At 47.5% G+C, this 26,274-nt stretch overlaps 1 protein-coding gene across 5 annotated transcripts in view; it reads left to right on the plus strand.

The window, feature by feature from the left end:
* The first annotated feature begins 1 nt into the window (after position 1).
* FBH1 (F-box DNA helicase 1) overlaps positions 2 to 26,274 on the plus strand; it is a 31,088-nt gene continuing 4,815 nt past the window's right edge. For 2 of the 5 annotated variants that reach the window (XR_010651663.2, XM_065842122.2), the window contains exons 1-17: positions 624 to 1,448; positions 3,046 to 3,210; positions 6,623 to 7,164; positions 7,869 to 7,996; positions 8,603 to 8,738; positions 8,988 to 9,178; positions 11,289 to 11,402; positions 13,034 to 13,128; positions 15,937 to 16,105; positions 16,937 to 17,165; positions 17,985 to 18,072; positions 18,598 to 18,684; positions 19,929 to 20,065; positions 21,553 to 21,652; positions 21,848 to 21,969; positions 23,657 to 23,732; positions 25,527 to 25,724. Coding sequence is in view for 4 of the 5 variants with exons in the window: in XM_065842122.2 (XP_065698194.1) it covers position 1,448; positions 3,046 to 3,210; positions 6,623 to 7,164; positions 7,869 to 7,996; positions 8,603 to 8,738; positions 8,988 to 9,178; positions 11,289 to 11,402; positions 13,034 to 13,128; positions 15,937 to 16,105; positions 16,937 to 17,165; positions 17,985 to 18,072; positions 18,598 to 18,684; positions 19,929 to 20,065; positions 21,553 to 21,652; positions 21,848 to 21,969; positions 23,657 to 23,732; positions 25,527 to 25,724 (2,578 nt within the window). In the remaining variant the exon portion in view is untranslated. Of the gene's footprint in view, positions 109 to 623; positions 1,449 to 1,475; positions 1,612 to 3,042; positions 3,211 to 6,622; positions 7,165 to 7,868; positions 7,997 to 8,602; positions 8,739 to 8,987; positions 9,179 to 11,288; positions 11,403 to 13,033; positions 13,129 to 15,936; positions 16,106 to 16,936; positions 17,166 to 17,984; positions 18,073 to 18,597; positions 18,685 to 19,928; positions 20,066 to 21,552; positions 21,653 to 21,847; positions 21,970 to 23,656; positions 23,733 to 25,526; positions 25,725 to 26,274 lie in introns of those variants that run through there. The other 3 variants (XM_065842139.2, XM_071803549.1, XM_065842153.2) reach the window with 3 other exon arrangements.

Genomic DNA, 26,274 nt, shown 5'->3' on the forward strand with positions numbered 1-26,274 from the left:
CGGCGTCGTCTGAACCCGGAAGTGCTACGCCATTGGGCAGCCGCACTGTGTAGTGCACTCTGATTGGTCTGCGAGGCGGGGAAGGGCGGAAGCAGCGGAACGCGCGGAGTGAGTAGCCGGGGGGGGGGCGGGGGGTAACACCCTTAGCAATGGAGGGGGCCCTGGTAACGGGGTGGGGGGGCAGGGGGACCCTGGGCTGAGAAGAGGTTAGAGGAGGGAGTCTCGTGGCATTGGGGGGACCCCGGGCACTGCGGGGATCCCTGGCAATGGAGGGGGCTTGGTATTGAAGGGAGGGGACTTTGTAAGGGGGGGGACCGTGATATTAAGGGGGCTGAGCAGGAGGCCCTTAGCTGCAAAGGGGGTCGAGAAGGGCCCCCCCTTTGCATTGGTGGGGAGTTTTGGCAATTGAGGGGCACCCTTGACATCGAGGGAGTGTTATTGGCGTTGGGGGTGTGTGGTGAGGGGGGAGCTTGGTAATGGGGGGGGGCTTGGGGTTGAGGGGAGATTAGTAATGATGGGGGCTCCTTGGCAATGAGGGGTCCCTTTGCAATGGGGGGGCCTTGGCACTGGGGTTGGACTTGGTAATGGGGGGGCCCTTTGGAATAGGGGGGGCTGAGCAGAGAGACCCTGGGCTGAGAAGGGGTTTGAGAAGAGGCTCCCTTGACGTTATGGGGACCCTGGGCATTAGGGGGAGCTTGGTAATGGGGAACCCTTGGTAATGGGGAGCTTGGCAAGGGGAGGCACAGAGCATGAAGGCACTTGGCTGTGGGTGTTTTTGGGCCAGCGTGGGGGGGCCCTGCGCTGCTGGAGTTCTCCCCAGGTCTGTTTAAGTGAACTGTGGTGCTTCAATGATTCATGCAGTTTAATCTAAAACAAATAATAAAAATCAGTTTCAAGTGAGAAATACAATTTTAAAATAGGATCATTTCAGTTGGAAAAGACCCTTAAGATCACGGAGTGTGACCACAAACCTAATGCTGCCAAATCCGCCTCTAAACCACGTCCCCGGGTGTCACGGGACTGTCTCGCGTTGCCTTTTTTCTTCTACTTGCCTCGTTTGCCGTGTTTTGAGGGCGGTGGAATGTTAGAAAACGGCCTCTCCGGGGAGCTCGGCGGCCGCTTTCGCCACTCTGTGATCTGACGTGGATGAAACGGAGGAAGCAGGAAAACGAAACAAACTGGATCCGCCTGCAGGAGATCAGTCGGTGACTTTTTGTGGCTGCCGTAAACATGTCGGGGGAATTTCTCCTCCGTAGCATCGCACAGTGATAAATGTAAAGCCACAGGAGCAGCGTTTGGTGGTGATTCCCCCGTCAGAAGGCAGCCCGTTCCCTGCTGTGATTTGGGGTTTCTTGTGAGCGTTTCCAGTAGAAGCAAATTGTGCTGTTTGTGCCTTTATTCTGCTGGCCATCCTGTGTGCGGAAGAGAGGAGCTCCTGCTGCTTCTAAGTAAGGTTTCCTTAGAATAACTCATTGTGCTGCATCTTAACCGTCCTCATGGGGAGGTGCTGCAAGTGGGTCGTGTTTCCTCCTTCACGGAGGGTCCCAGCTTGGATGTGGGTGCGAGAAGCTCACGTTTGTGTGTTTGAGTGTTGGTTCTGACCTTCCCCAGGTGAGTCGCTGTTGTTTTTCATGGGGAATTGTGCAGCTCAGCCTCCGGAGGCTTCCTCGGCATCCTGCTAATGGTGCTTCGCATTTAAAGGAATGCATTGACACCAATCTGCTTCCTCCGTGTTATGGTATTGTAGAGAAAGCCGCAAAACTTGTGAGGATTCTGGGTTTATGTCACAAAATCGCAGACTGGTCGGGGTTGAAGGGACCTCTGGAGATCATCCAGTCCAACCCACCTGCTAACGCAGGGTCACCAGAGCAGATCACACAGGAAGGTGTTCAGGTGGGTTTGAATGTCTCAGAGAAGGAGACTCCACAACCTCTCTGGGCAGCCTGGGCCAGGCTCTGGCACCTCAAAGGAAAGAAGTTTCTCCTTATGTTCAGATGGACCCTCCTGTGCTTCAGTCTGTGCCCGTTGCCCCTCATCCTGTTGTTGGGCACCACTGAACAGAGTCTGGTCCATCCTCTGACACCCACCCTGGAGATATTTATAACCATTTATGAGATCCCCTCTCAGCTTCTCTTCTCCAGCTGAACAGCCCCAGCTTTCTCAGTCTCTCCTCATCAGAAAGATGCTCCAGACCCCTCAGCATCTTTGTTTCCCGCTGCTGGGCTCTTCCAGTAATTCCTTGTCCAGAGGGGGAGGAACAACAACCTCCCTGACCTGCTGGTCACACTTTTCCTAATACGGCCCATGGACCTTTGGCCTCTTGGCCACAGTCACATTGGTGACTCATGGTCACCCTGTTGTCAGCCAGAACTCCCAAGTTCTCCTTCCTTCCTTGTCATCCTCTTTCGTTCTGAAGCCTTGTGGGGACCTGGGGTGATGTTGCTTTTGCAGTGTTACAGATGTGGCACAGAATTGTTTTGGTTGGAAAAGACCCTCGAAATCACGGAGTCCAACCATTAACCCACCCCTGGCACTACCCCCTGTCCCTGAGAACCTCATCTCCATCTGTTCACCCCTCCAGGGATGGTGACTCCAGCACTGCCCTGGGCAGCCTGTTCCAATGCCCCACAGCCCTTTGGGGAAGAAATTGGTCCCCACATCCAACCTCAACCTCCCCTGGTGCAACTTGAGGCCGTTTCCTATGCTCCTGGCGCTTGCTCCTGGGGAGCAGAGCCCGACCCCCCTGGCTCCAAGCTCCTTTCAGGCAGTTCAGAGATCAGAAGGTCTCCCCTCAGCTCCTGTTCTCCAGCTGAACCCCCCAGGTCCCTCAGCCGCTCCCATCACACTTGTGCCCCTTGACGTGACGCTTTGCCCTCCTGAGCATCTCACCAGAGCGTTGTACAAGCCTCTGCTGTAACTTATTCAGAGAAACTCCTGCTTAAAACACTGTGACTGTCCCATAAAGTTTCTGTAAAGAATCTCTGTATTTACACCTCTGTTATATTGCCGTTTTCTAACTGTTTTTGCGGTCTTTTGGCCAAGCAGTGTATCGATTCAAGAAAGCGCACCTCACGGCCGATGACTGCAGAGCTCTCGCACAGACCATGGAAGGTTCGTCCTCCCTGACGCAGCCATTGAGTCAAAGGCGAAGTAGAGGAGATGTAAACAGGGGCCTTCATCCCACCCCCCGCACACGGAGACATCATGGAGGTACGTGGAGTGCGGATTTTTGAAAGGTTGAAGGGTTTGGGGGAGAAAAATGCTGATATAGTGTGGAATAAAAGGGGTTCATGTAATCCATCGTCTAACCTGTGCTGAGAGGAGAGTAATGCCGGTGCAAAGCTGGGCTTAATCTTTGCAAAGTCAAGTGGTAAGAAAAAGTACCTTTGGGTATTTCCCTCTATGGGGGAGCGAGTTTGCCCTTGTGTGTGTGTTTTAATCTCTTCTCACACCAGAAATGCCTCCATGCTTCTGTTGCTGAGCTGTCAGGGAGAACAGGAGCTCTCTGTGAGGAGCACTACACCCTCTGCAATTAGGGGCTATTAATGATGTGCCTCCTGCTTCTAGATGTTCTTTAGGATGCTCATTAAACAATTATGAGCTGTCTAGTTATGTAGGACTGCAAAAGTGCCGTTGAGCCCTTGAAAATATATTAATGACCTTCTTTCCTGAGAGTGGGAAATGCGATACACAACTCATAGATGTGGGTCTCAAAACTGCCGAAGCGTTAGAGGGTTTTTGAGGATTGATAAGACTCTGAGCTAATCTGCACACAGCAGGGCTCGGGGCTTGAAATGAAGGTGGAAGAGCTGTTTTCAAGTAGTTCGTGATGCAGGAGGAGCCCCCAAAACCTCCTCAAAACCTGTGTAAAAACAAGAGAAGCTACACAAGCATGATAGGTAGAGAGCAAAGAAAAAACATCCTGAGTTATTCCTGAGTGGAAGGTGAGACTTGGGAGCATTTCGGTGTTTCTTTGGGAGGCTTTGGAATCTCTCTGTATCTTTTCATTTCACGGAGAATATTTGCAGGTGAGCCAGGACAAGGCACCAGAGTCCTAGACTCTGCTTGTAGACACACTTTTCCATTTTCGTATCGGTGATATCTTTGACTAACTCACTGTTAAAAATCTAGTAATCTTAGAATCTAATGAAATATAACAAGGTAAAGTGTAGAGTTTTACATCTGGGTAGGAACAACCCCAGGTTCCAGTATAAGTTGGGGAATGACCTATTAGAGAGCAATGTAGGGGAAAGGGACCTGGGGGTCCTGGGGACAGCAGGGTGACCATGAGCCAGCACTGGGCCCTTGTGGCCAGGAAGGCCAATGGGACCTGGGGTGGGTTAGAAGGGGGTGGTCAGTAGGTCAGAGAGGTTCTCCTGCCCCTCTGCTCTGCCCTGGGGAGACCACACCTGGAATGTTGTGTCCAGTTGTGGCCCCTCAGCTCCAGAAGGACAGGGAACTGCTGCAGAGAGTCCAGCGCAGCCACCAAGATGCTGAAGGGAGTGGAGCATCTCCCGTGTGAGGAAAGGCTGAGGGAGCTGGGGCTCTGGAGCTGGAGAACAGGAGGCTCTGGGGCGACCTCATTAATGTTTACAGATATAGAAAGGGGGAGTGTCAGTAGGATGGAGCCAGGCTCTTCTGGGTGACAACCAGTGACAGGACAAGGGGTAATGGGTTCAAACTGGAACACAAAAGGTTCCACTTGAATATGAGAAGCAACTTGTTTGGGGTGAGGGTGTCAGAGCCTGGCCCAGGCTGCCCAGGGAGGTTGTGGAGTCTCCTTCTCTGCAGACATTCAAACCCGCCTGGACCCCTTCCTGTGGAACCTCAGCTGGGTGTTCCTGCTCCGGGGGGATTGCACTGGATGAGCTTTCCAGGTCCCTTCCAACCCCTGACATTCTGGGATTCTGGGATTCTGTGAGATGTCCAGATTTTAGGATATCAGACATTGTCAGGGGAGCTGTTGTTTTTAAGAGGCATCTAGCAAATCAGACTGACTTAAGCTATGTTAGAAATAAAATGCATTAAAACCGGGAGTAGCTGCTTGTGATTTTTTTCTCCTTCAGTCGCCTCTTTGCTCAGCATCAGGATATTTTGCAGAATAGGAGCAGGACAGAGTGAAAACTATCAGCGCTGCTAGGTTTAGTCTGTGTGCAACATGAGCTGTTTGGTTCTCAGAGAAAGGAGAAGCTGCTGAGAGCAGCGTCTTGCCAAGTTTCGCTTTCCCTTATGGTCTCCGGTGCTTTTTGACATCACAACCAGGAAATATCAGGCTGTTTTTCTCTTAAAAGCATCGGTCTGCCTTGTACTGTGGGAGCAGCTTCTTAGAGGCTTGGCGTTGTGACCTTAGAATCATAGAATCATTTTGGTTGTAAGAGACCCTCAAGATCATCAAATTCAACCATTAACCCACCCCTGGCAATGCCCCATGTCCCTAAGAACCTCATCTCCGTCTGTCCAACCCTCCAGGGATGGTGACTCCAGCACTGCCCTGGGCAGCCTGTTCCAATGCCCCACAGCCCTTTGGGGAAGAAATTGTTCCCCACATCCAACCTCAACCTCCTTCTCCAGCCCCTTCCCCAGCTCCGTTCCCTTCTCTCCACTCGCTCCAGCACCTCAAGGCCTTTCTTGGCCTGAGGGGCCCAGAACTGCCCCCAGGGTTGGCGGTTTGGGCTCCCCAGGTCCCAGCACAGGGACGGTCACTGCCCTGGGCCTGCTGGCCACACCAGTGCTGGTCCCAGCCAGGATGTTGGTGGCCTCTTGGCCACCTGGGCACACGCTGGCTCATGTTCAGCTGCTGGCACCAACACCTTCTCATGGTGCAGAGCAGTAGTTAAATCCTGAAGCTTTTTTTAAATCTTAGTGTGCTTCTCTTTTACCAGGTTAAGAACAGTAAATAACCACTGGGAGCCCAACCTCAGTCTGGCGCACACCAACAACTGAAGTCTCACATTTTGTTTCCTTCCTATTTCTGTTTCTTTGGCTCGTGGAAATACCTCTCATGAAATTAATTCTGCAGCTGTGTTCCTGTTTTAATACAGGTCTGCTGCGTTAGGTAGCTAAAGGTTGTTGATCGGAGAGATTGCTATGCAGATCATATCATAGAATCATGGAATCCCAGGTTGGAAGGGACCTCAAGGATCATCTGGTCCAACCTTTCTTGGCACAAGCCAGGTCTAGACAAGCTGGCCCAGCACCCTGTCCAGCTGAACCTGCAACGTGGCCAATGTTGGGGAATCCACCACTTTCCTGGGGAGATGATTCCAATGGCCGATTGTTCTCATAGTGAAAAATTACCCTCTTGTGTCCAATTAGCTTCTCCCCAGGAGTAACTTGTATCCATATCTTTTCTAGAAGCTAGCGGAGGTTTCAGATGTACCTTGACAGTCCTCAGATTATGTGGCAATGCAAAGTGATGAATGTCCTTCTGCTGACTTCTATAGATTACCAGAGAAGCAACATGAAGCAGAACAGCTCACCTGTAGTAAGCTCATAAGTCTGTGAAGAACCTGGTGGAAATAACTATCACCTTATACAACCTCTAGTCTCCTTGGTAGCTCAGGAGCAGTGCACTTTGTTCTTGTTTCTGTCGACTTCACTCATGTTCTTCATCTTTCTGCAGGCCAAGGTCAGCAGAAGAACATCACCGATTACTTCAGGATCTCTCAGACACAACAAGTAGGTGCCAGTGCGACAAATAACAGTAAAATCAAAGAAGAGCTACCAGATCCCATCTTCACTGGACATGATGATTCCTTCAGCGGTGTCTCCACTGTGTCAGAGATCAGTGGTGGTTCCTCCTTTCCAGACGATGAAGACTTTGTACCAGCTCCCAAGAAAAGATCCAGAAAACGGCCTCTGTCCACTGCAGCTGTTCTCAAGCCAGAACATGACTTGTGGGGTGAGCCTGAGGAGAAGACAACGGTGCTTCGTCCAGAACACAGCCAAATCAGGCAGGAACTTGATGATATGGACATCGAACCGGTCCCTGATAAACACTACGGACTCCTGGGGACTCGGAACTGGGAAGCGCCTCAGGGAAGTATCGACCAGCTGCCTGTTGAAGTCCTGAGGAACATCTTTGCTTTCCTACCAGTGACTGATCTGTATCAGAACTTGAGCCTGGTGTGTCATAGCTGGAGGGAAATAGTCACAGATCCAAGGGTAAGGATTGATGGTGTATCGATCTGAGCCCATCCCATCTCCTGCTGTTCTGTTCTCAGTCTTGTTGCTGCATTTATTCCTGTGTCTGTCTCTCTTTAAATCCCTTTTTTGTTCCCTGATGCCCACATCCTATCTTACGATGTCTTTTGCCTTTTTTGTGGTCTTCAGGAGCACAGTGGCATCTTGAGATGCCAAGCTTTATCAGGAGATCAATATTGGGGTAATTTCCCTTGATGCATTCTTCATATACATCTAAAGAATTATAGAATCGCAGAATCATTTGGGTTGGAAAAGACCCTCAGGACCATCGAGTCCAACCATAACCTAACTCTGCCACTAACCCATGTCCCTGAGAACTTCATCTCCACATCTGTTCATACCCCTCTCAGAGCAGATCTGTGCAATAGTGCAGAAAATATCCCCATTCCTATAATGCTTTGTTGTTGGAAACAGAACCAGCATCACCCTGTTCCCATCATTCTAGAAAAAACCAGCCTTTTATAGACGTGTCTGCTGGCTATGAGGAGCAAGTTTTTCTCTCTTTCCTCTATTACCTCTTTCCTTCCCTGTTTCCATCAAACTACAGGGACTTTTTGAACCCCGGGTCTTCTTCGGAAATCCTATTGATTAGCTTATTGCCAGAAGAAACCTATTTTTTCCAGTGCTTTGAGATAAAAGATGGTGGTTTGTGCTTCCCATTCTAGTTCATTCCTTGGAAAAAGCTGTACCATCGCTACCTGATGAAGGAGGACATGGCCTTGCATAGAGTCGAACAGATCATGCAGAGTTTTGCCATAACAAAGGAGGAAGGACCTGTGTTGGGGCTGATCAGGTGAGTCGTCTTCATCACTTGACTTTGTACCTGTAGATCCTCAGACCTTCCTTGCTTTGGGTTTTTCATGCTGGGAATTGTCAGGAGAAAAATAGGTTTTTCTTCTAAAGTGTTGTGAGATGTAGAGGATGATGAGGAAGGAACAGTTGAAAGCACTAACAGCGCTAGAAATAGGTGAAAAACCCTTCTTTATTGTATTGGGAGCACATGATTATAGAATCATAGAACAGTTTGGGATGAAGGGACCTCCCAAGCTCATCCAGTCCAACTCCTGCCATGAGCAGGGACATCTTCACCCAGATCAGGTTAAGAAGGTTGAGTTGGGGTTGAAGTTGGGTCAAGGAGGTTGAAGAGGTTGAGGTTGAGTGTGAGAAGTTGAGTCAAAGAGGTTGAGGTTGGGTTTGTAGAATCTTGGAATGGTTTGGGTTGAAGGAACCTTCAAAGCTCATGCAGTTCCCCCCCTGCAATGAGCAGGGACATCTTCACCGGCTCAGGTTGCTCAGAACCCTGTCCAGCCTGGCCTGGGATGTCTCCAGCGACAGGGAGAATAAACTCACTTAATAAGGCTTTTTTTTTGGCAAATGCTGCTGTTCCTGTTCTGCGCAGGTGCGTGTCTGCCATACCCACCGGGTGGAACGTGGATACCGAGGCGGTTCTCCGGTGTTTGAAGAGTCATCACCTCTTCTCAAAGGCTGAAGTCTGCGTCACCAACAAACTGCCGCATTTACAGAGCAGGACGGGGGTAGGTTTAACAGTTATTAACTAGTTTATTTAACGGGTTTAACAACTGCTGGTGTTTTGAGGTCATATCTGCCCTCCTGCATCTAAAGGTTTTCCCTTTGGGGTGTCGTTTGGTACTAGTCAGGTTGACTGAAGAGAATTTAACTCTTCATCATGGCATAAGTGTCTTTTTCAGTGTTGATGCAGGATCTTCTGGCTCTTAAAGGTTCAAAGCTCTTTGCTCACTCTTTCTTATCGTCATCTTTACCAGCCTGAGAACATGTGGGCCATAATTGCAGTCATGGTGCTTTTTTCCGATGGCGTCAGCGACATCCAAAAGCTGATGACGTGTCTGCAGAGACCCTGCTCTACCCTCTCCGTTGTGGAGGTGACGGAGACGCTTTACTGCATCGCCACGTTGCTGCACGCCATGAGAGACAGGAACATCGCGATCACCAACAGGTGAGGAGTGGGGAGATGTTTCCTACTGCCTCTTTCTAGGCATGGCAGTATATAATATGTATTTTAGGCACCTCACAAGAAAGATTTTGTGGTGCTGGAGTGAGCTGAGAGAAGGGAACGGAGCTGGGGAAGGGGCTGGAGCACAAGTGTGATGGGAGTGGCTGAGGGACCTGGGGGGTTCAGCTGGAGAACAGGAGCTGAGGGGAGACCTTCTGATCTCTGAACTGCCTGAAAGGAGCTTGGAGCCAGGGGGGTCGGGCTCTGCTCCCCAGGAACAAGCGCCAGGAGCAGAGGAAACGGCCTCAAGTTGCGCCAGGGGAGGTTGAGGTTGGATCTGGGGACCAATTTCTTCCCCAAAGGGCTGTGGGGCATTGGAACAGGCTGCCCAGGGCAGTGCTGGAGTCACCATCCCTGAAAGGGTTGGACAGACGTGCAGATGAGGTTCTTGGGGACATGGAGTAGTGGTGGACTTGGCAGTGTTGGGCTAACACTTGGGCTCAATGATCTTAAACATCTTTTCCAACCTAAATGATTCTACGATTCCATATACCATGGCTATATATTCATGAGCAATTCTGTCCCTTTGGTTAGGGTTCTTCAGTTCCTCACTGTGTGCAGTTTGTCAGGGGCAGTGTGCACATCCTTGTGTTTTTGCAGGATCTTTCAGGAGCATTGCCTTTAGATTCACTTTAATTCCTAGAGAGTTTCACAATCTGCTTGTATTTCAGGAGCTCGTGTTCAAGAAAAATTTGTTTTTCAGAAACAAAAGGAGGTTTTAATCCAACTGTAGAAACTTCCTGTTTAGGAATAGATACACATCAGCTAAAACAATCTAATGCAGTTATTACGTGAACTCAATTAACTCTTAAATCAAACTACAAATCCCATGAACACCCATCTCACCTTTTATTCACAGAGGTGCCTGGTAATACAGGTAAGAGGCCACAGAACTTCTTCAGAATTGCAGTGAGCATGAGATAAGGATTAAGGACGCATGTAAATCCTTCTCATGAGCAGACTGGCAAGGAAATGCACTGGAAAAGGAATCTATAGCCAGAAAGAAGGTGGTTCTGTAAGCTGAATACGGGAGGTTGGGTTGTCCTCTGCTCACTCAACCATGGGCCATGTGCTCAGATCACCAGCCAGGGAAATCAGGATCCTTGTTTGGCCTGTTAGTGATTGATAATTGCTGGCTAAGATCATTAATTTAAATAAACTTCTGAAAATACAGGGTGTCGCTCAGTAGCAATAAGAACCTGTGGTCAAAGTCGCCCCCGTCCAATCTCCATCTCCTTGAACAATCTAGACTAGAAGAAATAAAAATGACCTCGTCTCTTCTGCCATTATCTCTTCAAACCACACAACGTTTGTGATTTAAGATATAAAAAGAGTAAACGTGACCTCAAGGAACCATCTCGTACCTCTTTGCAACTCCTAGGAGTAACTAATGAGTCCAAGCACACAGGTCACCTAATGTAAGATGCAAAGTCTGTCCCGGAGTGTGGCCCAGGGTCACAAATGTTTGGTCACAGGAGCAAAGCTGCACTAAAAGAGGTAAAACCACAGTGGTGTTAACCCTGATGTACAATAGAGGTTAATTTTAAACCAGCTGTTGCTGGCATAATTAAAGCCAAAGAGCTTTAATTACTGTGCTCGTCTCTTTGCGGCGACACAGCACAATGAAGTATTGTCAGGGCTAACACAATTCTATGAAATGGTCATAAAAATTGATGAAACTGGTTCACTTTAGAGACCTAAATTAACCTAAAATCTCTCTGAGGCTAATAATGTTGCTAATAGTGGTTCAGGAGAGCAAAAGGATCCCGCGGACTCTGATCCCAGGTCATGTTTGCATGGCACACCCTGAAACACAGACCAGACAGGAGAGAAAATCCACAGAGCTGTCCCCACGGTGCCTTTGCAGTCACTTGTCAAGGCAGAAATAACTTCTCTTTAAAATATTAATATCATCTTGTGTGACTCCCTGAGCACTTAGGGCTTTGTGTATCGTCCTGCTGGAAGCGTTCAAGCCATTGGCAGGTGGCTGCAGATGTTTGATTTGTTATTGATGCTTTCCCAGTGATAGTTTCTCTTTTGTCTTTTCTCCCAGGATCCATTACAATGTTTTCTACTGCTTGTATCTGATGGAAAATGCTTCTGTAACTATGCAGCCGGTCGAAGAAGCAGCAGTGGGATCGCGCTGCAGGGAAGACTTGTGGTCCAGGTAATTCTATTTATGTGATCCAAGCAATGAATCTAAATACACAGGGTCCTGGTGGAACGCTGGACCTCGGCAGGGCTGGTTGACAAGACCCTCAGGTTCATAAACATTAGTGCAAAACCTTAATCTACTCCTTCATAGAATAATTTGGGTGAGAAGGGACTTTCAAAGATCATCTAGTCCTTGCCATCTTCTGCCTGACTCCTCAGAGAAAAACCAGAATCAGGCCTTAAATCTGTAAAAATTGAATTACTGACTGAATTTAAAAGTCATTATGCACTGATGGGGCTGTGTTTTGGCAGAAAAGTGTTCTAAACGCCCCGGTGTGACAGCTACTGAAATTGTGCAGACCACAAGTCACCCCAAGAATAGCTTCCCAAATCACCACTCTCCCTATGGAGAAAAAGCTCTGTAGCACAAATCATCATAGAATCATGATATGATAATGTGGCCATTCATTTATGAACGCTGCTTTCTGTGCATGGGAGAAAACGACATACCAGCGCAGGATATTGATTTGGCTCCTGTTTTCTAGATCTTCTCGGATAACTGTTATATACTCAGTATTATGTATATATAACTGTTATAAATTAGCGTTGGTTGGTAGTTTGATGCCTAGAAAGGAAGGATAAGAAGGAATTAAGTGGCCTGTGGAGATAGCTGTTATAAATTAGCATTGGTTGGTAGTTTGATGCCTAGAAAGGAAGGATAGGAAGGAATTAAGTGGCCTGTGGAGATCCAGGCTTGGATCCCCTTCTGCAGCAGTTACCCTGGGTTGAGTTATTGGATTTCTTTGTCCTTACCTATGGAAGGGCAATAGCGTTGTTTTCATCCATCACAGCGGTCTAGCTAAGATAAATCCAATAAAATCACCGATGATCCAAGGTGCAACAGTGGGAGAGGGTATAATAAATCAAAGGTAAAGAGGTGTTGGCTTTTAGTGCTTCTTGTTTTCCCAGCCTTTCCATTCTACCCCTCAATTTGAAGTCTTTTTTTAAGCAGATCCTGCTTGTTCAGTAAAAAATGTGTCTAACAGGCAGCTGTGAGATGTTGAGGTTGTTTAGATGAGGTTTTCCACCCTTATGCTGGAATCGGGGAGGACCCTGCCCTAAGAAATGGTTCACACTGGTGGCTGATTACAGGTTTCAGAGCTTTATGAATAAAACAATTTCACTCCAGCCTGAATTGTTGAATCCCTCTCTTGATGTTAATCAAAGCTCTTAGCTCCCCTGAGACACAGGGATAATTAATCTGTCCTACATGCTGAGAAATCAGAGAGTAATTGAAGGTGCGTGCTCTCAAAAGCAACAAAACACCCCAAACCCGAATCGCTGTTTGTTTTCAATAAGCCTGAGGAGCCGGGATGCCAGATTTATTTTTAAAACAGAGCATGGACCCTTGAAAAGATCTTTTCCTATGTAACATTCCCCAAGGTTTCCTCTTTATTTTTGCTATCTCCAATCTTATTCCCCACTTTTCTCATTTGCACAATAACCAAGTTGTGCCACCTTCCCACTTGTGGGACGGGATGAGTAATTCCCGTGTTTCCTTCTGCTTTTAGTTGTTGTGTTTGTTTTATATGGGAGGATTTATTTTCTTAATTCCTTTTGCTTGCTTTCTTTTTCTGTTTTTAGTGCCTGTCCCAAAGTAAAGCTGACCCATGAACAACAAAGGATTCTGAATCACAAAATTGAGTGCGGCCAAGTGGTGAAAATCATGGCATTTGCGGGTAAGAGCCAAAAATTATGATGTAGGAATAAACACATAACCTTTAACTCTTTCCCTGCTTCTTCTATCCAAGGAACTGTGTGGATGCTGGGGGGATCCACCTTACTTTTAATTGATATTAAAAAAACAGAGCGAGTTTTTACAGAGGAATAGGGATGGGAAACCCACCCTGCAAGGTGGGTAAATAGCATATTTGGGCAAGATACTGAAACTCAGTGTTTAGGCGCTGCTGATGGTTGCCCAGAGCAGCTTGACAGAGAACCCAGCAGAGAAGAAGCGACTCTCTCCATGTATTGAGTGGTCACTGAGCCTGTTTCATGGTGGTTTTGTCTACAGACCACTAGACAGAGTCACTCTTACTGTTTAGATTCAGCATCTCTAAGAGCAACATAAGCCAAGGAGTCTTCTGTACTTGTGCACTGTTTTGAAAAGGGGAATAACATAAAATCAAGGGAGCCTGTTTAAAAAGAAAAGGAAAAGTAAATAATCTCTTCCTACCTGCAGAGAGTTTCCTTTAAAGACACCAAACAGGGGGCTCAAAGCTAATCATAGAATCACAGAATGGTTGGGGTTGAAGGGACCTTCAAAGCTCATCCAGTTCCCCCCCTGCCATGAGCAGGGACATCTTCACCAGCTCAGGTTGCTCAGAGCCCCGTCCAGCCTGGCCTGGGATGTCTCCAGGGATGGTTCATCCACCACCTCTCTGGGCAACCTGGGCCAGGCTCTCACCACCCTCAGGGCCAACAATTTCTCCTGAATCTCCCTCCTTTAGTTTAAAACCATCACCCCTTGTCCTATCACAACAGGCCCTGTTCAAAAGTCTGTCCCCATCTTTCTTACAGGCCCCTTTTAAGCACTGAAAGGCTGCACTAAGGTCTCCCCGGAGCTTCTCTTCTCCAACTGAACAGCCCAACTCTCTCAGCCTGTCCTCCCAGCAGAGCTGTTCCAGCCTCGGGTCATTCCTGTGGCTCCTCTGGCCCCTCTCCAGCAGGTCCATACTGTCCCTGCCAGAACAGACTTGCAAAAGGACATGTACAGATAAGCACCGCGGTGCAGAAGCCACAAATAGTTGATTTCTTATGTCTGTACAAACTCACTGTGTACAAATGACAAAAACAGAATGTTCATGAGCTTTGGCACGTAATCTCTAACCACAGCTAAGCAGGGCAGAAAAATAGCTTGAGGAACTGCTGCCAAAAAGCATAAAAGTCTCGTAATCTCTCTTCAAACATGTGGGTGAGGGTGTTGGCCAAAGCATCTGTTGGTGTAAAGGATATCCTAGAGTGAACAAGGTGGTGTCAGAAAAGCCAAATGTGTTTCTGCATCTATGTTCCTCGTAGAAGGTCTTGGAAAGGGGCAGCTTCAGGATCATTCTCTGTAGGAGCTCCACCAGATGTTCAGTCTCACATTCACGTGGGAAGGGTTGAGGATGAAATATGTGTTCATGTAATTGTTTTGGTTGGGAAAGACGTTTAAGATCATCGAGTCCAACCATTAACCCACTCTTGGCACTACCCCATGTCCTGAGAACCTCATGTCCGTCTGTCCAACCCTCCAGGGATGGTGACTTCAGCACTGCCCTGGGCAGCCTGTTCCAATGCCCCACAGCCATTTGGGGAAGAAATTGTTCCCCAGATCCAACCTCAACCTTCCCTGGTGCAACTTGAGGCCGTTTCCTCTCATCCTATGACTTGTTGGTACTGTTCATTTCAGGATCTGGACTACATCACCCAAAAGATGTAAAAGAACTCGGGGGTGAAGTAGCTGAACAAGTAGCTGTGTGTGGAAGTTGCCGTGGCCATGGAGTTTACAGGGAGACGTGGAAGCAATCTGCCAACAAGCCCAATATTTGTCCCAGGAAACATGGTCAAAGATGCTCACGGTCCTCATGGGTGAAGAGTTAATTAAAAGCTAGAAAGCAGAAGTAGGAGCAGATGGTCAGTTTTCTGCACGTGTTGGTCTCTTTTCTCAAGTAACAAGAGATAGGATGAGCAGAAATGACCTCAAGTTGCACCAGGGGAGGTTGAGGTTGGATGTGGGAACAATTTCTTCCCCAAAGGGCTGTGGGGCATTGGAACAGGCTGCCCAGGGCAGTGCTGGAGTCACCATCCCTGGAGGGCTGGACAGACGGACATGAGGTTCTCAGGACATGGGGCAGTGCCAGGGGTGGGTTGTTGTTTAGACTCCATGATGTTGAGAGTCTTTTCCAACCAAACCAATTCTATGATTCTGCATGGAGAGCAGAGAGTCCTGCAGAGACCTGTGCTGGGACCTGCTCCGTGCAACATCCATGAGTCCTCTGGAAGGAGCGTGAACAGCAGGGTGACCAAGTTTGCTGACACTGTTGTCGCTGAGGGTACGAAAAGAGATGAAGGAGGAAACGTGTGGAGGTTTCTGTTGTCACTGAAACGCCACGAGTGAAGCAACTTTGCCATGCGGTGTGGGCAGGGGAGTAAAGAGCAGCATTAGTGGGAGAACTCACAAGGAAACGAGCTCATGAATCATTGAGAAGAGCAATTTTAACATTTCATTTACCGAGCTGTCCTTCAGGATAATCAGTGCCTTCACTTCTAGAATACCTGGTCATAAAAAGATGATTTTTTAAAACCTTTTTGGCTGCGAACTGTAATTTTTCAAAGCCGCTTTGCTCCACAGCTTCTGATTTCAGTGGAATCTGTGAATAAATTCCCATTAGCTGAGAATAATCCTGCCGTGCAGTTGGGAGGTGAAACCGATGAGAAATGTGTGGATTCATTCATTCCTCACTCTGGATGCTTTATTTTCTTTTGTACTTTCTTCTGTTGTCCAGGTACAGGAAAAACCACCACCTTGGTGAAGTATGCAGAGAAGTTTTCTGACCTCAGCTTCCTTTACGTGACGTTTAACAAAGCTGCGGCGGAGCGAGGTAGAAGCGTCTTCCCCAGAAACGTCACCTGCAAGACTTTCCATTCGTTGGCATTTGGAAGCGTTGGCAAACAGTGAGTGGGGATTTTTGGATTCCTTCGCTGAAAACCAATGGAGCGGGGAAAAAAACCCAGCAGGAAAGGAAGGTTTGGTTTGGAAATAAACCTCCGGGATTTAAAGAAGCAAAAATAATAGGGGATGTGATTTTTTTTTGACCTCCTTCAAGCCCGATTGTGATTGACTGTTTCTGAATTCTCTCAGATTGGATGGGTGAGTGATTTTAGCATCCACCTGAGCATCATTGCCTTGGGGTGGCATAGACTGTGCTGACATACACCCCCATTTGGGGGGCTTTTCATCTTTCCTATGTTGGTAGCCAAGGAGCACTCCCCAAGGGGATAAAAAGCCCCTGAAAATGGCTTTTTCACATTTCCCATTTACACTCTGGTGGTACAGCCGCTCTAAACGCTGCTTTTCCTTAGCAAAGGAGGGGTTTTCTTAACCAGAATTGTTCCAATGATACCGTTCTTGGCACCACCACCAATTATCTTGGCACCACCACCAATTATCTTAGCATGTCTACACTGCAGACAAAAGGGAAAATGAGCCACGACCTGGAAAAGCAGGAAAATCCTCTTAGCTGGCTCTCAAAACAATCTGTAATTGCAGGGGCGAATGATGGGAATATCTCTCTGGCTCAACTTTTCACCTATAAAATCTATAAAATGAGCAAATTTGTGCTTTAATCTGCAAATTTGAAGGATAATTCCATTAGTGGATCAAAGTGGGGTGTATGAAACAGAGCCTTAGAGTGCAACAGAGGGAAAAGTAAGCTTGCTTTCCCAGTAAACTTTTCATGGGTGTTTCAATACCTCTCTTATATTTTATTGTCATCTATGGCACAGCTATAAAGAAAAAGGCAAACTGAACTTCTCCAAGCTGTCAGTTTATTCTGTGAGTTTCCTCCTCCGGAACCGTGAAGGCCAATCTCTATATGTAAGAGGCAAAACAGTCTCGCAGACCCTTGAGAACTTTTTTGCGTCTTCAGATGAAGAGATTTGGGAAGAGCACACTCCTATTTGGTACAAAAATACTCATGGCGAGAGAAAGCTTGTCAGTCCGGAGGAAAAGAAAGTGAGTATATGAGATAAGCAAGACTTGGGCTGCAAGATCCCAAAGGGGCTGTAGTTATTTCTCAGAGTTCATGGTTATTTGTGCTTCAGCTGTTAAGAACTGACCGTCAAAATGTTGTTGTCTTCCTGTGGTGACGAATCCGGCAGAACTGAGGTTGGTTTGTTCTCCATGTTCGCACAGAGAGGAGTTTATCGCTCTCTCTTCTTGGTGCAGATGTTTCTTCCCTGCCAAGAGAAGAGAGAAAACGTTGCAAGTATTTATATCGGTGCCTGAACGGCGTTGTGATATCACATAGAAAGCCAATAAACCTTTTTTTGTAGTCGCTTTCCAAACCCAAAAATTCTCATTTAAAGAACAAACAGCGACACTGAAAAGGCAGCGCTGACGTTGCGAACAACGCGGGCTGGATTTGTGCGGAAAATCAGCTTTTCTGCTCCGTAATCATCGCATATGATCAGATCCAGTCCAGCTAAGCAAAAATCCAATTTACAAGGCATTATTTCTTGGCAGTCCTAAAATATAAAATACCTTTAAGCACTTTGCGAGCTATCCAGAGAAGCCAAAATAAACATCAAATCTGTGCTAATATGCAGAAGTTGGGAGGTATTGTATTACTCTGGCCTAAGTTGGGCCAAATAAATACTATTTTCAGGGGGCTGTGTTTGGAAAGGCAATGTTGAGGAGATGAAGTTGGTGGTGGTGACACAGAGGAGAAGTTGGGGGAGAAGGGGTTTGGAGGAACCTTCCAAGATTTGCTGTACATGGACTGTTTTCCTTCTCAAATCCATCTACCCAGACCCTTCTGGTTTCTCCTTCTAGATCAATGTGGAAGAGGCCAAAGAGATCTGGCACAACATGAAGAAGCTGGATGGAGATGTCGAGGGGAAATACAAGATAACTTGTGATGGTGAGAGAGTACAGGTGGCAAATACCCTTCAGATAAAGAGCAGTAGTAGAAAGCCAAATGGATTTGTATTTCTATGTATGAGGAATGAGCATCAAAACGTACAAAGTTCCCATTTTCCTGCCACTACCTGTGCCCATATGTTGTGATATTACATATAAAGACAATAAACATTTTTGTAGCCATTGTGATACGCAGAGACGAACCCAAAGGGTGGCTCGTACTGGAGTAAAGCTTCTTCCTTGTGATTTTTCTTTGTGCTTTAGGAGCTCTGGAGTGATGGGTGCAGCTGCCTTCCTCCAGCACAGTCAGTTTGATTTGGTTTTTATCCATACTACAACCATGCAACAGAGAGCAACATCTGGGAGCGAGAAATTTTTGTGACCCCTCCAAATGTCACACAAATTCCAAGCAAGAAGTAGGGCCAGAAACACTTTCTTTTAAAAAAAGTGAACTTGTTTTAAAGATCACGGTGTTTTATGACAATAGAGTTGCCCTCTCCCTGACGCGGCGTGTTCTTTCTTTCAGGGTATTTGAAGCTTTGGCAGCTCAGCAAGCCTCAGCTCACGGGATATGATGCCATTTTTGTGGATGAAGCCCAGGACTGCACTCCAGGTGAGCACAAACACAGCTACCACCTTCTTAAGAACCTTCCAGAGAAGGTGTTTGGAGCACCGTTTAAAACATTTCTGCCTCTCAGCTGTAACATCATAACTAACCCATGGCTTGGCTCCCATGTCTTTGCAAATTCAGGAAGGTAACTTGTAAGAGAGCTATTAATAGCTATTAATATTATTAATACAACAATCCACGTGCATCAGCTTGAGGGCCAGCAGCTTTCAGTTGGTTTGGGCATCCAGACATGCCGTCCAGATCCTTTTGCTCTTGCTTTGCTGCTAACAGGGAAAAACAGAATCCCAGCGTAGCCCGGGATGTGGTTTATCTGCAAGAGGGGTGAGACATTAAATGGTTGGGCTGTCAGAAGAGCAGAGCTGCACCATCCCACCCTTGTCTGGTCCTCACACCACCCTGGGGATTCCTGAGTCATGGAGCAGGAAGCTGTTGGCTTTTTTAGATGGGGAGTAGCTCTCCGTTGCAAAGCAATTTGAATTTATTCTGCAAAGGGATCTAAGTGCAGCGATCTGTGTGCCCAGGAGCAAAAGGAGGAGTGCAGGAGAAGGCCTGGGCTTTGCAGCAGATATTAAATCAGCTCAAAGGCTTCATCGGACCGTCTCGCACCTGTGCTCACTGGAGGCCTGGTCTTGCAGAGGTTTGGCTTTGGCAGCTGTGTGCAATGCAGGCGTTCCTCTGGCAGCACGAATGAACCTTGGATAAGCTTGGTCCGAGTGGGGATGAAGATGTTGTGCAGCTCCAGTCCAGGAAAAAATACCCTCAGATGAAAATAGCGGGAGGATGTTTGTAAAGGCAGTCAGCTGTGTGCGTCCCTTTGCTCCTTCTCAGCTTGCCTGCAGCTGTGTTGACCCCTTTGTAGAATCATAGAATAGTTTGAGTTGAAGGGACATTCAAAGGTCCCCCAGTGCCACCCCTGCCATGACAGGGACATCTTCACCAGCTCAGGTTGCTCAGAGCCCCATCCAGCCTGGCCTGGGATGTCTCCAGGGATGGTTCATCCACCACCTCTCTGCCCAACCTGGGCCAGGCTCTCACCACCCTTAGGGCAACAATTTCTTCTTCATGTCCAGCCTGAATCTCCCTCCTTTAGTTTAAAACCATCAGCCCTTGCCCTATTCTTAAATCCCATGAGTCATCAGGGAAGAGATTTTTCCTCTCTACAGTTCTACAATTCATTCCTGGTTTATGAGCAGGCTCCCCCTGAATGCTCTGCTGTTTTCCTGCAGCCATCGTGGATGTTGTGCTGTCACAGACATGCGGGATCATCCTCGTAGGAGACCCTCACCAGCAGATTTACACCTTCCGAGGTGCTGTCAATACCCTCTACTCGGTGCCTCACACCCATGTCTACTACCTCACCCAGGTAAGATGAGGGTTTGCTGCTGTTCTTGCTCAGACAGATCCCTAATGCGATGAAAATGTTTCACATTCTTCTTCAGAAGGCCAGACTTCTTGAGTTTGGCACCATGGGGTGTTTGCATTGCATGGATTAGTGGCACATTTTGCTTTTCAACCTCCGTGCTGCTCCTTTGTGTCTCTTAGTGGGGTGATCCCACCTTTAGGAAAGTTGTGTGGCTTGAAAAATGGATACTGGGGTACAGACTTCAGTATGTAGATTATTTAGAGCAGACTCATAGAATCACTTTGGTTGGAAAAGACCCTGAAGATCATCAGTTCCAACCATTAGCCCACCCCTGGCACTGCCCCATGTCCCTGAGAACCTCATCTCCGCGTCTGTTCAACCCCTCCAGGGATGGTGACTCCAGCACTGCCCTGGGCAGCCTGTGCCAATGCCCCACAGCCCTTTGGGGAAGAAATTGTTCCCAGATCCAACCTCAACCTCCCCTGGCGCAACTTGAGGCCGTTTCCTCTGCTCCTGGCGCTTGTTCCTGGGGAGCAGAGCCCGACCCCCCTGGCTCCAAGCTCCTTTCAGGCAGTTCAGAGATCAGAAGGTCTCCCCTCAGCTCCTGTTCTCCAGCTGAACCCCCCAGGTCCCTCAGCTGCTCCCATCACCCTTGTGCTCCAGCCCCTCACCAGCTCCATTCCCTTCTCTCAACTCACTCCAGCACCTCAAGGTCTTTCTTGGTGGGAGTGGCCCAAAACTGCCCTCAGGATTGGCGGTTTGGCCTCCCCAGGTCCCAGCACAGGGACGGTCACTGCCCTGGGCCTGCTGGCCACACCAGTGCTGGTCCCAGCCAGGATACTGGTGGCCTCTTGGCCACCTGGGCACACGCTGGCTCGTGTTCAGCCGCCATCGACCAGCACATCTTGTGAGAAATCTTGGGGCCAGCCTTGTATCACCTCACTTGTGGAGTTTTTTGAGGAACAAAATCTTCCTTTTCTCTTTGCTGATGGAGCTGTTGTGTTCAGCCAAGCACCGTTGTTTTGTAATCACAGTGTTAGTGAAAACTGATGAGGGCTTTAACCTCACGGTGCTTTGACTCTTGGCCCCAGAGCTACAGTTTAGGAAACCATGAGGAACAAACCTGGCCCGTCACATCTCCAGCAACCCAGCCAAGTGAGGGACCTGACTCGTTCCTCACCACCCTCCTGAAGGACAAATGCACCGTGTCACATTCATTTACTGGGAAAGAGTCTTGGCAGTGGAGAGGCTGGAAAGCACATTTACCCTCTATGATTGTCCCATTTCACAACACAGTTCCTATCACATTGCGTCTAAGAGTGACCAGGGTTTCTAAGAATAGTTTGGGGAGATTTGGGTGCTTTTGCTAAGAGAAATGTTGTCCAGAAGGTTGGTGGGAATCATGTAATTCCATATATAGTATTACTTCTGTAGGTTCTAACAGGTTTCTCTACTTTTCCTGCTGTTTCTGTCATTTTTCCACGTAGAGTTTCAGATTTGGTCCTGAAATAGCTTACGTTGGAGCAACCATTCTGGATGTCTGCAAGAAAATCAGGAATAAAACATTAGTGGGTGGAAACCAAGAAGGTAAATCATTCCGATGCACCACTTGGCTTGGCCAGCTCTGTTCAGTGAGCAAGAGTCATGGAGCTACTGCTTAACAAGCAAAGTTTGTTACGCAGTATTATTAATAATCAGGATTAATCCTGATTTATGAAGATCTCTGTTTTTTAGATACCAGCTTTCAAACTGCCCTGGCTAACTGGGAATTTCTTCACACAGGCGATGTGAGAGGCACAATGAAAGGGAAGATAACCATCTTATCCCGAAGCAATTTTAACGTCTTCGAGGATGCTGTGAGGCTTACGGAGAGAAAGAGAGAGATTAAAATACATGTGATTGGGGTAAGGAGAAACTGCCAACGAGTCCTACACGTCCCAACCTCAAACCCCCGAATTTTCAAACTCTTCAGAGAGATGCAGCCGATGGTTGAAGCTGAAGGTGACCTTTGGAGTGTCCTGTGATGGGCTGTTCCCTGTCTCAGTAAACCCAGGGAAAGTTGGTTCACCAGCAGTGCTGTTGGGGGAAGGCTGTGCTGCCATCCAGCGAGACCTGGACAGGGTGGAGAGTTGGGTGGGGAATAACCTGATGAAATTTAACAAGGGCAAGTGTAGAGTCCTGCATCTGGGCAGGAACAACCCCAGGTTCCAGTGTAGGTTGGGGAATGACCTATTAGAGAACAGTGTAGGGGAAAGGGACCTGGGGGTCCTGGTGGACAACAGGGTGACCATGAGCCAGCACTGGGCCCTTGTGACCAGGAAGGCCAATGGTACCTGGGGTGGGTTAGAAGGGGGTGGTCAGTAGATTGAGAGAGGTCCTCCTTCCCTTCTACTCCGCCCTGGGGAGACCCCATCTAGAATATTGTGTCCAGTTCTGGGCCCCTCAGTTCAAGAAGGACAGGGAACTGCTGGAGAGGGTCCAGCGTAGGGCAGCGAACGTGATTAAGGGAGTGGAGCACCTCCCTTATGAAGAAAGGCTGAGGGAGCTGGGTCTCTTTAGTTTGGAGAAGAGGAGACTGAGGGGTGACCTCATTAATGTTTATATATATATAAAGGGTGAGTGTCAGGAGGATGGAGCCAGGCTCTTCTTGGTGACAACCAGTGGTAGGACAAGGAGTAATGGGTTCAAGCTGGAACACAAAAGGTTCCACTTAAATTTGAGAAAAAACTTCTTCTCAGTGAGGGTGACAGAGCCTGGCCCAGGCTGCCCAGGGAGGTTGTGGAGTCTCCTTCTCTGCAGACATTCAAACCCACCTGGACACCTTCCTGTGCGACCTCTCCTAGGGGTTCCTGCTCCAGCAGGGGGATTGCACTGGATGATCTTTTGAGGTCCATTCCAATCCCAAACATACTGTGATACTGTGTTAAATTGGGATTTTCAGCAATGCCGAATGTTAACACCTTGAGAGATCAACAGTTCTGAGGTTTGCGCTGAATTTTCACCTGCAAAAAGCGTCCATGTGTCTGAAGAAGGATGGGGTGTGCGTGTGTGCACATCTGCAGAAATTCCCATGCTGGAATTACAGGGAGGTTTTATTATAATAAGGCTCCACATTTCAAAAGCCTCAGGAGAATCATTAGTTTTCAAACTCTGAATCATCAATACCTATGGTTTCATTTCAGATCTTGTTACTCACCTAGAAATGTGAACACATGAGCAGTTGTCCTAATGTGGAATGTGTTTGAGGAAGAGCCTGGTCTTTTGAATTTTAGGCTGATATTTTAATTTCCCTTTATTTTTCATTGGGAAACTGTGTTACGATGGAATGAATGTTTGAACTGGCTACTCAGTACAGCACAACAGACTTTAAGTTCATGTTAGCCAAGTAATATGCAGCTATTCAAAGCTAAAATGACTCAAAAAAGGGGGCGTTTTGTTAGTGAAAGAGAAAACAACTTCCTTCTGCATCTTCAGCATATTTCCCTTATTCCCTCCCTCTTAACACCAACAACTCCCGGTCCCTGCTACCTTATCTAGAAACTCTCAGCGCTTTTACTGCTGTGTATTAAGATAAATTGTTGTTTGTTTTAGGGCCTTCACCGTTTTGAACTGAGCAAAATTGATGATATTTGGAAACTCAGTCAAGCTACGGATGGAGGGAAAAGAGGTGAATCCATCCTCCCCTTCTGTCCCTGTGTGATCCCCCTTCGGCAGCCTGGATGGTTTAGTTTTTGCTGTGGTGATGGAAAATAAGGGGCTTCTTGGTGTTTTATTTTATGTTTCCTCATGCAGTTATCTGTCAAAAACTGACTTTTCAACAGTACTGGCATAGGCTGTGCTATTTTAGCTGCTTCACTGCTGCTGTTAATACCAGAAATGCCAAAATTGTGGGGCCTGTGTCGTGCAGCCTTCCCAGCTTTCTGCTGCAACACCTTGAGTGTTCAAGAGCCCAGTAAACTCATAGATAGAGATGTTTTTTCCCTGTGTTTTCTGATTTGACTTTGTTTTTCTTTTGTCTTAAGCCTTTCCTAATTTGTTTTTGTTTGGTTTTAAACCTGGTGTGTTGAATCCTCTATCATGTTGTCACTGGTGGGTAGCATTTAGGAAATAAATCATAGAATCACAGAATATTTTGGGTTGAAGGGACCTTCAAAAGTCACCCAGTGCCACCCCTGCCGTGAGCAGGGACATCTTCACCAGCTCAGGTTGAGGAGGTTGAGGTGGGGTTGAAGTTGGGTCAAGGAGGTTGAAGAGGTTGAGGTTTGAGTGGGGGAGGTTGAGTTGAAGTGGTTGAGGTTGCGTTTGTAGAATCTTGGAAGGGTTTGGGTTGAAGGGACCTTCAAAACTCATCCAGTTCCCCCCCTGCCATGAGCAGGGACATCTTCACCAGCTCAGGTTGCTCAGAGCCCCATCCAGCCTGGCCTGGGATGTCTCCAGGGATGGGGCATCCACCACCTCTCTGGCCAACCTGGACCAGTGTTTCACCATCTTCAGGGGCAAACATTTCTTATATCCAGCCTGAATCTCCCTCCTTTAGTTTAAAACCATCACCCCTTGTCCTATTGCAACAGGCCCTGCTCGAAAGTCTGTCCCCGTCTTTCTCTTAAGTCTGGAAAGGCCGCACTAAGGTCTCCCCAGAGCTTCTGTTCTCCAGCTGAACACCCCAGCTCTCTCAGCCTGTCCTCCCAGCAGAGCTGTTCCAGCCTCGGATCATTCCTGTGGCTCCTCTGGCCCCTCTCCAACAGGACCATGTCCTCCCTCTTTTGGGGGCCTCGAGATTGATTTAAAATCTCTTGGCAGCAGCAGGCAGGTATTGTTATCTATTGGACACAGAGACAAACAAAGAACTTACTGAACTGCCAAGAGTGATTGATTACTTGGGTGTTGTTACTGGTTCTTTGGAAGGTGAAATACCAGGAAAACTCCTTCCCACTTGGGTAGAAAGAGAGAAAAATGTAGGTTGGAAGGGCGTGGGGCTGTCTCTGCCCTGAGCCCCTGCTCCAGCCGCTCTGAAGTCACTTTAGATTCTTTTTGGACTCTACGGAGTCTTTTCCATTTCCAAATATCCCTGGGGACAAAGGTTGTGCAGATTTTCTGGGACACGCGGTGTAGAAGTGAGTGAGCTCAGTGAATGTTTGCCAGCTGCTCTCCCTTGAACTTTGTAATCTTCTGTATCTTCCTACTACACCCGTTCTGGATCTCAAAGTGAATCTGCTTTCTGAAACCACCTGTTCGGATGAGAGCATCGAGTTTTGACGTTATTTCGCATCAGTAAAGAGAAAATCCTGAGTGAAAACCACCCGTGACAGAGCAGGAATACATCCCAAGCCCCTGCATCCCACAGCAGCGCTCCGTCCGCTGCCCCAACGCTTCCCTAACATTAATTCTTAAATTTGATTAGAATTTTAAAATGCAATGATATATGTCTGTCAAACAAACTCATCTGCTGCTTTCTTTTCAGCAAACCTTGTTATAAATGACTCCTTTATCAAAAAATGGGAAGAAACGAAAGGATTCGTTGGTTTAAAGGAATACGCAGAGCACATCGATGACAAAGACCTGCAAGTGAAGATTGCGATAGTGGAGAAGTACAGAGAGCGGATCCCCGAGCTGGTGCAGAGGATTAAGAGCAGACACGTCTTACAAGAAGCCTCAGCAGGTAAAACCAAGTTGGGTCTTTAGTGGATTAAGTTCAGGTCTTTTTTCAATTAATCTTCAGTGCTGAATCCACCTTGTTCCGCAAAAAAAGCTACTTTTGGATCGAGTAGGTTTTTTAGGGAGAAGTGAAGTTTAACAGCAAGTTTTGTGGCACATCTGGGGCTCCAGATGGAGTTCAGTGCAATTAATCTGCCAACAAAGGTTTGCTTAATCTGACTTTGCTAGAGGCAAATAAACCTTTGGACGCTGTCTCCTGCATTTGGACAGCTCTAGGACTTTATCCCGCTTTTTGGGTTTTCTGTTGTAGTTGACCGGCAACTTGCTGACTAAAATTTGTTGAGAGGACAAAGCGATGAAATTGAAAATTCACCAAATAAAGAACATTCCTGTTTGGGAGTCGGGGCTGGGGCTCAGGCTGGCGTTTTCCTTGGCAGGAAAGTTGTCTTCAGCAGCCTGTATTTCCAAAAGAGGTGCTTTCCTTCTGATTTATATTTGGGGAGAAGTGAAATGAATGCGAAATGAAATAATTTCATTTAGCTCGGCGCCTTGTG

The sequence above is a fragment of the Patagioenas fasciata genome, chromosome 1 (genome assembly GCF_037038585.1).
Source record: "Patagioenas fasciata isolate bPatFas1 chromosome 1, bPatFas1.hap1, whole genome shotgun sequence".
Taxonomy (NCBI): Eukaryota; Metazoa; Chordata; class Aves; order Columbiformes; family Columbidae; genus Patagioenas; species Patagioenas fasciata.